Below are 14,580 nucleotides of genomic sequence, written 5' to 3' on the forward strand. Positions count from 1 at the left end.
CAGCTCGGGGACACGGGAGCCTTGAGCTTTCTGCTCAAACTCAGGTGCAGCCACTCCGGCGCTGATCGCGTTCCGGCAGCTCCGCGCAGGAACACGGAGGCGCCGAGCACATTTGAACAGAAACCACAGGCCCGCGGCGCGCGGCGCACACCCACGGCATGCATAAAGTTTTAATGTATTCTATTCTATTCTGCTCCAAATGAAAGCTTGGAATTCTTAACAGAATGTTTATTTTAATGATGTTCATCTGAAAGAACTTTAGCTGTTGTCGATCAGCTTGTGGTTACGTAAAACTGCTTTCCGCTATTCTACACCTTGATTTCTTCCTTAGTGTTATTTGATCGGTTCTATCGGAATGTAAAAGGGGAGCGGGACTCCTTATAGGTGGCAAGTATTGCATCACCGACAGTTCCCACTATATGTTGAAGCATTTGATTCACAATGTAACGCTGAAACTTTCTCACTGCAGCCAATCAGGATGAAATAATGTGTATCACCCGATAACTTGAGCTGTGATGTACTAACATCATGTGTTTTATTCTGAAGATGTTTTTAATGCTATGTTTACTTTAATGAGCATAATTAGAATAGTTACGCCTCTGTTTTGAATGTGTGATGATTTGTGTGTGTCCACCCTGGACACTATGGTATTGTGCCTTCATCTCCTGTTATTTCACAATTTGAGCCTTAGATAGATTTGCCCTGTAGTCATTAATCGGTATCATATTTATGCTGAATAATCAGCTGATTGGGGAAATACAATGCGTAGGTCTTAAGCAAGAAAAATGTGTTTTTAGGCATTGTACTGCAATTGTGCATAAACATTTAAATATAGAAGTGGCTAGTAGATTTTAGGATTTACCAGCCACAGTGGCAGATGGACCAAAAAGTTCATTTCTATCCCTGACATACACGCACGCATGCATGCATCGAGAAAGAGACACAGAGAGAGAGAGAGAGAGAGAGACAGAGAGTGTATTGTATGTGTGCTGATATCTGTGAGATGTGTGTCAGAGGGTGAAAATTAAAGGAATTGCAAGAGGAGCATTTCTGATGCACATTGTCCCATTAGTATTTTAGAAAATGAGCAGCATAACACCTAAAGCACAAACAACAGTCAGGAGTGGATATAAGAATCTCTGTGCCATTGTCGAGCCTCTCTGTCCCTCTCCTTGTGTTTGTCTCTGTCTCTCTCCCTCTCTCTCCCCCTGTCCCTGTCCCTGCCCTGGTGGAATCTGGGATGATTGTGTACAGGAAAATGATCAGTCTGTGACGGGGTGTGCTGGTGACGCCTGTGCTGCCGGTTACGTTTGTTGTGCTCCTGCTCATAGTCGTTCCCCACGTGCAGCTGGTCACATTGGGGCTGGTGAAGATGGTGGTGATGGTGTTGGTGTTTGGTGCCTTGGTGGATGTGGTGGCTGTCCTCATATGCCTTGGTCCCACTCTCTTCAATCGGGTGGCTCCGGAGAGCCCTCTGACCCCTGATTGGCATGTCCTTGTTGCCAGGGGTATAGCTGTGCTGCTGAGCGTGGCTGTGGTGGTCCTGACGGTGATGATGATGGTGAGTGTGCTGCGGCCTCTTTGTTCCAGGCCTCAGGAGCCACTCTTCCTCCTCTCTGTGGCCCTCCACAGGCCTGTGCTCCTGAGCTTGGGCTGAACGATCCTCCTGGTCAAGGTGATCCACACGGGAGCTTTTTCTCTTGGCAGCAGCTGACTTCTTGTTTTTCTGTTCATCCTGAAAAAAACAACAAAAAACTAATTTTATCTGTTGTTAAAAAAAAAAAAAATTCTTCTTTCAGATGCTTTGTATACAGTTTTATGTACTTATACTTTTTTACACGGAAACAAAGTGGAAACATTTGTAGTTAGCCCATTCCAGATCACCTTGGGCTGTCTATGGCTCCGAAACTGATATGAATGTGACTGCAATTTAATGAAATTCAATGAAATTCAAGTCTCACTCACCAGAAGTAGGCCGAGTTCATTTTTTCAACTTTCCAGTGAAGAATGATGAGAGCACATGAAATGAAAATGTTAGATGACATAATGGAAGGAACAAATAGTCTAGCACATTCTGTAAATCCTCCAAAGACAAAACAAAACAAGAATCCTAAACACTTCACAGTCAACACACAGGATGAGAGAAGAAGACATTAGATGAGGTGAGATGAGAGAATGATGCAAAGGTAATTTCCTGTGTGCTTCAAGTACCGGTACAACGGAGGGGCTGGTGGGCATGGTGTTCTCCGCCAACTGGGCCACCACAGCATTGGCAGGCTCCATCTCTGGAGGATGGGTGGCTCTCCAGTAGGACTCCAGGTAATCAGCAATATGCTCACAAGCATCTGTCAGCTGGTTCTCATCTAAGATGACGTCAAACATTTCCTGGAAAAAACATAAAGGAAAAGATAAAGGAGTAAAAATTCAACGATTAGAAACAAATCAGTTGCTCACTGAAGGTTTGACTCAGAGTCAGACCAGGTTACCAGTGGATGATGACGTTTAGAAATTACGATGTTAGAAAACATTAAAGATGAAACAAGTTTTGAAGTTTTTTTTAACAACATATGTACAGGAGTCAGATTTATTTCTCACTTTTAAACATGTAAATGCGGTGTTTAAGGCTTCACACCACATATTATATATTAGAGAGCAATACTACATGAACTTCAAAAAGAAATGATCAAAACTTAAAACTTATAAATTGATGTTATCAACAAAAAATATTGAGACATATAATTGGTTATGCAGACAAACAAATAATAAAGCAAGACCCTTATAATGTTCCTTCGGAAATTATCAACAAATGTTATTTAGCACCAGTAGATCAGTATTTGACAACAAACGGTACATTTTGTGTGGAAATATCTAAAAAAAAACAAAAACCGTCCCATTTCAACAAAATACTTACAGACATTAATCATCAAAGTCAATCGTGTCACTCACTGTTAATGCACCAGCAATTTTAAAAAGTATTGGGTTCATGTATTTTGGTTTGTTTGCCGGTGAAACTGTTTCAAGGAATACACAGTGGAGATTCACTACAAATGAAAGCTGCAAGCAGCACAGAACGGGTCCTGGTACGCACACTGGAATGAGATGCATGTTGAGGAAACGTAGGTTAACTATTACATCTACTGTATTTTCTGGACTCGAAGTCAACACTTTTTTCATAGTTTATCTTGTTCTGCAAATTATAGTCAGGAGCAACTCATAGATCAACATAAACAACACAGCTGGTATCATGATGAGCACCTGTCCTGTCCTGTCAAATAAGCACAGCGCTTTGATCTCTTTTCCACTGCGGTGTTCGAATATGAAACTAACTTCATCAGTCAACCGTTAGTAGAGCAACCTGCACCGGCTGATTGATGCCCTTGCAGGTTGATTGAGCTGCTTCACCGTCAAGCAGCTGTTAGCACTGAGGTGCGCTCCCTGCCCCACACCTTGGCCTGGGGAGTATGCACCTGAACCTGGCCGACACAATGCGGGGACAGATGCCCTACATCCAGCTCACGTGGGCCAGAACCGGGCTCAAGTTGAGCCCAGCTGATTGAGACCAGGCTTGATAGGCATTCACGGCGATGCCCAAGCCTAGCAGAGATATCAATGAGCTGGTTAGCTTTGCAACTTCATGTTTGACATCTTCACAGGCTGAAGTGTTATAGAGAAAAGGCATAAAGTGTGAAGACAGTGACAACTGGTCATGAGAAATCACGCTTCACAGTGATGCTGGAATGCTGTGGAGATGGACACAATTTGCCACTGTTGGTTCAGAAAAGTTGAAAGTCACGGATTGCTTGGGGCCCCCAGGATTCGATACCGTCGAATTCCCTGAGCTTATCAAAAGCCTTTGGAGAGATTCTCATCCCGCTTCTTGCTACCTGAACAGGGGAGAAAGGAACTGCATCTCAGCAGCTCAGCTATAGCCCAGCTTGCTAACAGCTCACATTCTAGCTCACACTACACTACACTACACTACAGCTCACACTAGTTCCAAGCCAGGGCCAGATTTAGCACCAATCCTTGTCTTTCCATCGCCAAAGCTTTGGCCTATCAGGGGCTAAACGGGGGCAAAACCAACCCCACATTGTAACTTCCGTGTTGGTCCTGAGAGCAAACGCTCTGATGACTTGCCCTGCACCTGAGCGCGCCCCGGCTGGCCGTGGCACAGAGCCGCGCTGGAGTTTAGCTAAACCTGATGCTATGATAGAACTGTTTAACTTCATGAAGATGTGTTGATTGTGTTACAGTGACTGCGTTCTTTTGATAATGATATTAGGCACTGTTATCAACCTGTAAACCAACGTTAGCTCTGCCACAGACACAGGGTCTGCATGCTAATCTTTGCTTTACTAACTAGTTAACTCACAATCCTACACATATCACATCAAAGACAACATCACACAGTAACTGAACACCATCTGATGACTCCTGACGTTTTACAAAACAAGTCTCATTCACATTAAGTCATTCTAGAAATGGTCCTTTAGCAGAGACACACAGGAAGCAGACGCTAAAGACTAGCTTCCATGTTCCATTGTTCTCCAGCACATGGTGGAGACTCAGGACAGACTTCCTGTTCTCTGATAACCTCCATTTGGAATGTAGTTTCTTGTGATCTGCCATCTTGTTTTGTAGTTCCATCACACGTCTCACACACACACTCCCTCCACCTCTCTCTCTCTCTCTCTCTCCATTATTGTTTTGTTCCTTATCCTGTTCTTCTTTCCTTTCGTCTTTCTTAGTGCGGTCTTCATGTAAACATGTTGGATGTTTCCTTTTATATGTTTCGCAGACACTCCTTCAGTTCACTCACAGTTCTTTGAATGATGTCCTGGTTTCAAACATCCAAAACATAATTTTTTTGTTTGTACAAAGTTGACTCGTTCTGTGATTGACTTATCCATGAACTTTCTACAGTTGTGAATCCCATGGTTTGACTTGTCACAGAAGAAACACGCTTTAACCTCAGATTTTTCTTGAGAGCTGCTTGCTAGAACCTTTGCACCAATATTTCGAGTTTTTGGTGTCTTCACCCTTTCATCATCACTAGATTTCAGAGCATGAATAGAGGTAACAGGATTACAAGTTATTTTGGACTACTTTGTTACAAACTCCAGAAACTGACTGAAGATAGGGAATATCTTCGTTGTTTCTTCAATTTCAATGACTTTTCTGTTCCACATGGCTATTAACCAGTCAGGAATCTTGGCTAGTATCTTTTGGTTTTCGTTGCAGTCATTGAGGACTTGGAGGCTTGTAATCCGAGACATTGCTGCTTGACAGCCTTGGAGGAAGTCAGAGAATTCTCTTAGTTCAATGCTGTCTTTGGGTGCTATCTTTGGCCAGGAAGTGAGCTTATCCCTGAATGCCTTAGCAATCACAAAGGAACTTCCATACCTTTCTTCCAGGATGTTCCATGCTGAATGGTAAGCTGCATCTGTACCTAGCAGGAAATAACCCTCAATGGCTTTCTTTGCAGGACCACCAACATACTTGCGAAGGTAGTAAACTTTCTCATTTACTGGAATGTTCTTTCTTCCTATCAATGTTTGAAAAGACATTTTCCAGTCTTTGTACTTTAATGGGTCGCCAGTGAAAACAGAAGGTTCTGGTACTGGAAGACGACTTGCATTAATGGACACTGCTATTGCTTCAGCTAGTGCTATGGTGCTATCTCGATGGGCACTAATAGCAGGTTGTGCATGTGTGACGTCTTGAGTTGATGCCATGTGATGCACTGGAGGACTACTTGAGTTATGTGCAGGTGTGTCCTGCACTAGCTTGCAGTCATACAGCAAATGTGATATCTCTTCGTCTGACTTCACTTCTTGTTCATAGACTCGGAGTCGTGCCTTTGCAGCATTCATTGTCTTAACTGTCTCGAAGCGCTCTATCTCTCTGCGCTTTTCTTCTAAAGCCCTTTTCCTTGTAGCATTGTCAGCTTCTTGTAGTACAAGTTTCTGTCTATTTGCAGCTTCTAGCGATTCAAGCTCTTGTTTCTGATATTCTATGTCTTGCAAGACCTTTAAAGTAGCTTGCGTTGCAGCTAGCTCTGCTGCAGCTTCTTTTATCGTTGTCGAGGACTGATTTGAACGCTGTGATCTTATGCTTGAACTGCTTACAGAACTTAAACTGGACCTCTGAGATGTTGCAGATGAAAATACTGAGCCAGTTTCAGGCCAACATGGTTCTTCCTTATAAGAGGTTTCACCTTCCAGATAATTATCTGCTTGATCCAAAATGTGTCTTGATTCAGCATCACAAGTGTCTACTCTGCGGCGGGTTTCGCCATTAGGGGTAATCTGTTGACGCAAATCTTCATAAGCTTGTTTTACACTCACTGAAGCATGTTGGGTGTTGCTCATGAGATCTTGTAGCATCTCAAAAGAGGAAGGTTTCTTGAGTGCTTTTTTAGCTTCCTTGACATACACTTTCCATTTGCCATAACTAATTGTGAAGCGATTTTGAAGCACTAGAGATCTGTTATCATTGTGAAGCAGAATTCACCAAGCGTTGGATTGTTCACCCACTAATAGGGAACGTGAGCTGGGTTTAGACTGTCGTGAGACAGGTTAGTTTTACCCTACTGATGATGTGTTGTTGCAATAGTAATCCTGCTCTTTGACCCTTTACTGTGAGTGTTCAGGTTCTTTGACTCCTTCTTAGTCCTTCTTCTGTAGTAGCTTGGGTCTCTAAACGTATCTCAGTGTCTTTAGGTGGGCTTGTGTCTAAAGGTTCCTCAAACTGCTGATTTTCTAACTCTGTAGTTTCACCATTGCTGTCTAAATCACACTTATTAGCTTCAGACTCAAATTCAGCCATCTTTGGTATTGTCTACATTGGCCTTACTTGTCTACAGTTTAGAAGTTGAAACTTAAATTAAGTCAAACCAGGTAATTGACTAGCTTAGCTTGAACCTTACTAATTTGTTGCACAAGCTATAACAATATTTAACAAACTTTGTAGCCTTTAGTTTTAAATACCTGTCTTAGAATACCTTACCATGTAATTAACAACTGTTCAATGTGCTAATTAACTTATTTTTTAACTTAATGAATTGGAGAACACTTCTCTTTAACACAAGTTATACCAATATTGGTTATACCAGTCCTTCAAATGTTTTTTAACACCTTAACATAGCTTGACAGTAAATAACTACAGCAATTTAAGCAATTACTATAACACATAAACATGTACACAACACCATAAAATTAACCATTTGGCACTTATAAAGCAGTTGGCGAAGTGACTCCACTTTTTCACATTCAACTTGTTTGAATCTGACCTTCTTGTTGGCTCGACCACACTATGCTCCCGAACTCCGTTTTGCCGCTTGCTGGAGTCTCTGGTGTATGCACAGTCTTATCTGCTTGGCGTTTGAGAGCGACGAAACGCTAGGAAACTAGCTTGCTGCTCCACAGAATGGTTCCACTTCAAACAACACTCACCTTTGTGTTTCGTAACCTTTTTAGCGTATTTATAAAACAACAAATAAGATTTTAGTAACTAAATTATTCCTGGTTTTAACTCGAAAATAATTAAATGAACTTAAATTGCATAGCTGACTTTGATGACAGCTACACACGTTATTCCATTCATACTACATTTCCTGGTTTACGTCAGTGCATGTTCCATAACAGCGTTATGGCCGGGATGCCAGATGCCCAGTCCACCGCTGTGTGTGACATTAAACTACATGAATAGATATTATAGTGCACAACGGCACCATGCTCTTACATTGAGCTGCAGGCTGGGTTTCTTTTCCGAGCAGGAAACCTCTTAACTGCACAACCATTCGCTTGCCTGATGACGTAGACAAGTAACTTCTGGGAACGTGAACTTGTGTTGATTAGGCCTAAAATTAATCAAATTAAAATCCAAAATACACGTGCCTAAATCATTTCCCCAAATATTTATGAGGAATTTATAAATTGTGCAAAATATTTAAAAAAAATGTTTTATTCCCTCTCTTGCCACAGCACCCCCACTTCCCGCGGGCCTGCACAGGAAGTAAATGCTAAAGATTTCATGTTCCAATCTTAAACAAAGATGTCTACATTTTGTTCCAAGGTAAGGCAGATATCAGTCATATAATATTGATGACATAATGCTTGCAGTGGTGAGCTTGCTTAAGCTAGCCAACCTTGCTTACCTGATGAATATCAGTGTTCGTCGCTGAGATCAATCGCAATAGCTAATCAAGCAAGCTAGGTGGCTAAGCGTTGTTGTAACAAGTAAACATGTAGTCAGCTGCGACGGCTTGTCCACATTAGAAACAGTAACTGGGGGTTTGAAGCTTCATCAAGGTCAAATGCTATGACACCACAGCCACTCACAGTTGCCAACTCCCTGAAGAAGATATAAGGCACACCTCACTGGCAGGGCTGGCCAACCCGATAACCCTAACTTCAGCTTCCACTTCTCTGCTGTTCTCTTGGACTGCCATGTTGCCATGCCATGTTCTCTTGAGGTTCTGTCAGTGAGGTTTTCTGTAGTGAGGTTCTGTAGTGAGGTTCTGTAAGTGATGTTTCTGTAGTGAGGTTCTGTAAGTGATGTTTCTGTAGAGAGGTTCTGTAGTGAGGTTCTGTAAGTGATGTTTCTGTAGTGAGGTTCTGTAAGTGATGTTTCTGTAGTGAGGCTCTGTAGTGAGGTTCTGTAAGTGATGTTTCTGTAGTGAGGCTCTGTAGTGAGGTTCTGTAGTGAGGTTCTGTAGTGAGGTTCTGTAAGTGATGTTTCTGTAGTGAGGCTCTGTAGTGAGGTTCTGTAAGTGATGTTTCTGTAGAGAGGTTCTGTAGTGAGGTTCTGTAAGTGATGTTTCTGTAGTGAGGTACTGTAGTGAGGTTCTGTAAGTGATGTTTCTGTAGTGAGGCTCTGTAGTGAGGTTCTGTAGTGAGGTTCTGTAAGTGATGTTTCTGTAGTGAGGTACTGTAGTGAGGTTCTGTAAGTGATGTTTCTGTAGTGAGGCTCTCTAGTGAGGTTCTGTAGTGAGGTTCTGTAAGTGATGTTTCTGTAGTGAGGTTCTGTAGTGAGGTTCTGTAAGTGATGTTTCTGTAGTGAGGCTCTGTAGTGAGGTTCTGTAAGTGATGTTTCTGTAGTGAGGCTCTGTAGTGAGGTACTGTAGTGAGGTTCTGTAGTGAGGTTCAGTGCAGTGGAGCTCTACCCTGAGATGCTCCAGAAGGCTTTGCAGTCATACACTTCATAAAGCTCAGCCATAGAGATGTTCTGCCAATAGAGATGGGGGTTGATCTGAGACCCATGTCCCTGGAACATAGGACATTTACAGCGGTAATTTAAAGGGAAAAAGTTGCATATATTTATAATTTTGTATAGTATATTAACTACCTGTTTACTTTATTTATGGTTTGTTTATGCATCCATATCTTAAGTATATTAATGGTTTGAGTCTGTAAATTATTGCATAAAAGACTGCATATTTGTGTGTATACTGTAAAGTAAGTTTATGATTATGTTTTTATTTGTATATATTATCAATGAACTGTATTCATTTGTTTCTAACCACCAATAAAATTAGCAATCATGGAGCTGATTGCAGAGACTGAAATGTTGTGCTGCAATGCATCATGGGAGTTTGGGTTGGCGGGGCTTAAATGCCATTATTGGGGTGATATTAGGCTGGTAGTGTTGTTAGGGATTATGTTTTGTTGTGTTTTTGTTGTTAAGTTAGTCTTGTTAGTGAGTTGGTCTCGTTTAGTTTAGTTTAATAATTGTATGATTGCTTCCATGAGTGAAGAGCGTTGTGTGTTTCACTGGGTGCCCATAGTGTGCCCTTTTTCAGCACAGTACCGGAGTGTTGGCAACCCTACAGCCTCACGATGGTACTTACCGGAGGACACTGAGCAAGTTTGTCTGCTGCCACCATCTGAACATTGAGATGTTTGGTCTGTGACTTCCCTCTTGTCTTGATCAGCCTTGTCAACACCTGCACAAACAGTGTGTTAGTAATTGTGAGGAGGAGGAGGAGGAGAGCAGATCTGCAGTGATGAGTGAAATGTGTTTCATATATCATGTCTGCACGTTCAATAAGGTTAATATTTTGCCAAAGAAGACTGTCAAATTTGTATCGTCTCAGAAAACCACGTGTGCTGCATCTATAATTAGTTGGCTTCTATGCCCCTTCTTCCAGCTCAGTCACAGGTTCTGCATCTGAGCTTAGTTAAAAGGGTGGAGGCAGGTTCACCTGCATCTGTGGAAATGTATTGACATACATACATACATACATACATACATACATACATACATACATACATACATACATACATACATACATACATACATACATACATACATACATAGATATGGTCCTGAACCCTATGTGACCCTGAACCCACCCAGAGGTCAAAGGTAGCCTGTGTTCAGCTGAGGTTTGAGACTCTGCCCCTGGCTCTGGAGACGGATCGATTCCACTCGGTCCCAGAGGAGGAGCGGTTCAAGTATAATCCATTTGATTTGATGAAGTTTTGGCTTCAACACAAGAGGACACTCTTTGTTTAATGTCTTTCTGATGTCTTTCTGTTCATTTTGTGTCTTATAAGCCATGTGGGCTGGGGACCTTTGGGTGCATGACACCAAATAAGAAAATAAACTAAACTAAAAAAACTAAACAAAACAAACAAACAAACAAACAAACAAAACATACATGCATACATGCATACATGCATACATGCATACATACATACATACATACATATTTGTTTTGTATTTTTCTTGATAATCTGAACTGCCTCCTCTGAGCACAGTTTTGGTATTTCAAAGCGATCACTCCTTTTTATGTATTTTATTCTGACCGCACTGCTTTCTATGATGGAGCTTACTTTGGGTGAGGAGATTTTGACATAGATGAGGATTGGAGCCAGAGAGGTCTTGGAAACTTGCAGAGGGTGGTTGACTGTATCTGCATCTAAAACGACCAGCTGCAGGCTGCGGGCCAGTTCAAAGATACGCTCCACCTCCCCCTGGATCTGGGCTGCAAAGGCAAAAAAACAAAAGATATTTTAAAAGCTATAAGTTTACATTATAACCATCCACTGAAAACACTTAGTGTTTTTACAATTTCATTTTTGAAATGTTGTAAATAGACTTCATTTTCATAGAGCTTTTCAACTGCATGAGCAGTCCCAAAGTATTTTGCATCGCGAATCTCATTCACCCATCCACGCAGCAGTGGAGGCTGCCACCATGCAAGGTGCTGTCAAATCTTTTTGGAGCAACTTGGGGTTCAGTGTCTCACTCAAGTACACTTGCATGTAAACAAGGGGATATGGGAATGAAACCTGCAAGCTTCCGATTGAGAGATGACTCTACAAACCGAGCCATGCTGACTCATACAACCACACACAGAAAGGAGTCAGTGCCTTTTCTCTGCCCTTCTTCCTAGTAGTACAGGTCGTTGCATGGATGGATGTGATGGGATGTGATGGGATGGGATGTGATGGGATGGGATGGGATGGGATGGGATGGGATGTGATGGGATGGGATGGGATGGGATGGGATGGGATTGGACTGAATGCTATTTGGTGTGAATATACACTATAATGTTTTGCGGTTACACTTGTCGACTAAATGGGACCTTAATCGGTAGAAGAGTACACCTGCAGATAGTCCATGATGCAGTGTGTGACTCCCTAAATGTCCTCATTGTGCAGCTCCTGCAGGACTCTCCAGTCCACACTCAAAACAATCCCTCAGAGCCTTCTACGCTTCAGAAGATCGCTTTCTGAAGGAGCAGGTGGTTGTGGGTTGTTACCGCCACCACGGCAAAACGTCACTAACTTGCACCGCTGTTGGATTATTATGATGTCACCTGGAGAAAGTGGGGTCCGACTGCCACACCACCATGATCATCTTTTACTAACTACTTTAGGAAGCCTCCTAACACCTTTCCTTAGCGTTAGCGTTAGGTAAAGTCCATAGATAAGGAAATAGGATGAACAATTTGGACGTACGTGGCTCTATGGACCTTAATGTTTCCAAAAAATTGTGTTTTCTCTATTGACATGAAGAATTAAAAAAGTGTTTCTCTCTGGAAGCTGTTTTGAAGAAGTTCAATTTTCAATAACTGAAGTCCTATGTCATGTAAATGAACAGTTAAAACACAAGGAAAGTTTACTGTTTTCATGTTATCACGTAATCCACGCACACACACACACACACACACACACACACACACACACACACACACACACACACACACACACACACACACACACACACACAGTCTGCCACTTATCTTACTGGCTTGTTCCAGTTTTTAGTGAACTTGCACTCCTACGTGCGAATCAGCTCAAGGGCCTTGACCAATCCCAACAATCAATACCTTTCGACCCTCCCACCCGTAGTTTGGGATGATTGCAACAATTGCTCTATTATTCATCGAACGAATGAGCAGAGATGCCTGTTTTACTCCGTTTGTCACTGGAAATGGGCTGAGGACATCCACACCAAACCCCTCCATTGGGGCCCCCACCAGGTACTGCTGCAATAGGGACAGGTCTTTAAAGCCACGACAGTAGAGCCACGTCATCTGTGACTGCAGTGGCAGATACTGACAGCATTTGATCTCTCTTCTTCTGGCGGTCACATTCGCGGCACTCTGCTGTGACAATGGGGCGTTGGGAAAATGTGTCCACATTGCCATGGAGATGCCCAGCCTGATGGTGGGTGAAGTGGCTGCCCAGCAGGTACAATCTGAAGTGCTGCACACCTGAGACCACCGCCAGTAGACTCTGCCACGTCACACAATAGTTTCTCTACGGCCAAACTCAGGACCCAGCTAAAGTATGGCACGGCACGCTGCCCCTGCTGCGCCATCACCACTCCAAACCCTGTGCAACAGTTTCCAGGAATAAGGGCCAGCATGGGCTGGAAAGACCAGGACTGGAGTTCAGTCAGGATTGTCAGACCTGCTAGAACGCATTTTAAGGTGTTGATAGTCCAAATAGAACTGCCAGTGCCCACTTTTCTTTTGGCAGGCAACAATAAATTCATGGTCACACAGTCGGACATAGGAACAGAGGCAGGTACACAAATGAGGAAATGGTGGAACAAAACAGGAAGGTGGAATATTTATAATGAAATAAAAAAATCAATATCAGAGTTTTCAATCATACATACCGGCAGTATCTGGGAGGAGACAGCATGAAAAAGATAAGATCAAAGCAAATGTTATTCCCCTTTGTCACAAACATGTCTTAATGTAAAAAAGAACAAAAAACTTCTATCACTAGTCAATCAATCAATCTCAATCAATCTTTATTTATAAAGCACCTTTCATACATTTTCATGTAGCACAAAGTGCTTTACAGATTTTAAAAACATTGCCTCACACCCACCTCCTCCACTAATACAAACACATTGAATACAGTCCGTCTCCTCGTTCTTCTATGAGCGCAGTCAGCGCCAAATTTGTGAAATCAGAGACGTATCACGTTTTGGAGTGATGCAATGACGTGGCTCTCACTTGGCTCCATTAACAGTGGAAAAAGAACCAGTTCTTTGGCGGTGCTCATTTAAGAACTGGCCCTGGCACCGGCCTTGAACTCGCAGATGCTTCTTTCTGGTGGAAAAGTCCTATTTGTGACCTGCACAAGGTAAATGAGCTTGTGCCTTTTCCTTTCTGTGAATGTAACTGATGTAACTGAATGTTACATGAGAAATGGAATATGCTCAGTGGCTACCAGCTATTTAGCTTAGCCTCTTAGGCTAATATGCTGTCCACTGTAAAACCTACAGAAGGACGACGGCTTCCTGCTGCCTGCCGTTTCTTTTGGAGTTCCTGCTTGAGTTTTCCTCTGGAAGTTTCTGGTTTCTACCTGCTCAGTGGCTATTTTATCCACGAATCCCCACCTTTTCCTTGCCTTTCACTAACTGCTCATTGGGACCCTGAGAACAAACATAACTGAATTGCACCTTTTATTTTAAGTGGAGCGAAGTGACCACATCATTTTGGTCACACCGCACCCAAGCATCAAACCAGGCCTGCAACAGAGCTGCTGGACTGTTTGCCTTGACGGGTGTGTGTTGGCCCACACTTCGAGTACAGTTTTGTGTTTTTCTGAATAGTATTTGGTTTACAAAAGTGCATTCTGAATTTAAAAGATTAGAATTTGATTTTGGGAGAAATTAAAGGTTTGTTTGAGGTAAAACGTTAAAACCATTTGATTTAAAGGTTTAATAAGGACATTTCAGTTAACATTTAAGACATTATTTAATGAACATTTAAAAGATTCTTGAAAACCTATTATCTTATTTACGATGACTTAACTTAAAATATTTTGGTTGCATTTTTGAAGGATTGATTAAACTGTATTGATTTATTTATTTTCTATCCATTAATAAATATTGTTCATTAACTATGGCATGTAAGTTCAGTTGTTGTTTTGTCCTCTTTGAGTAAAGGTAAATTTAATTTTGTTACCGAACCCAGGTCCCATCTCATAGTACTCACCACTCAGTAAATTGAGTATAGCTACATGAGACTGGGGTTACACATGTATGTAGCATGAATGCTTTGACTATGAACTAAAGCAGCTATACTTCTTAGTCCTGGGTTAGATG

At 42.1% G+C, this 14,580-nt stretch overlaps 1 protein-coding gene across 1 annotated transcript in view; it reads right to left on the reverse strand.

The window, feature by feature from the left end:
- Positions 1-1,117: 1,117 nt before the first annotated feature.
- The window catches only part of cacnb2b (calcium channel, voltage-dependent, beta 2b), a gene marked incomplete at both ends in the record, with an annotated part of 61,666 nt that continues 48,203 nt past the window's right edge, over positions 1,118-14,580 (reverse strand). The window contains 4 exons of the mRNA XM_080503628.1: positions 1,118-1,735; positions 2,212-2,385; positions 9,851-9,946; positions 10,839-10,990. Coding sequence (XP_080359754.1) covers positions 1,118-1,735; positions 2,212-2,385; positions 9,851-9,946; positions 10,839-10,990 — 1,040 coding nt within the window. The remainder of the gene's footprint in view (positions 1,736-2,211; positions 2,386-9,850; positions 9,947-10,838; positions 10,991-14,580) is intronic.

This window comes from Blennius ocellaris (genome assembly GCF_963422515.1).
Source record: "Blennius ocellaris genome assembly, chromosome: 10".
Taxonomy (NCBI): domain Eukaryota; kingdom Metazoa; phylum Chordata; class Actinopteri; order Blenniiformes; family Blenniidae; genus Blennius; species Blennius ocellaris.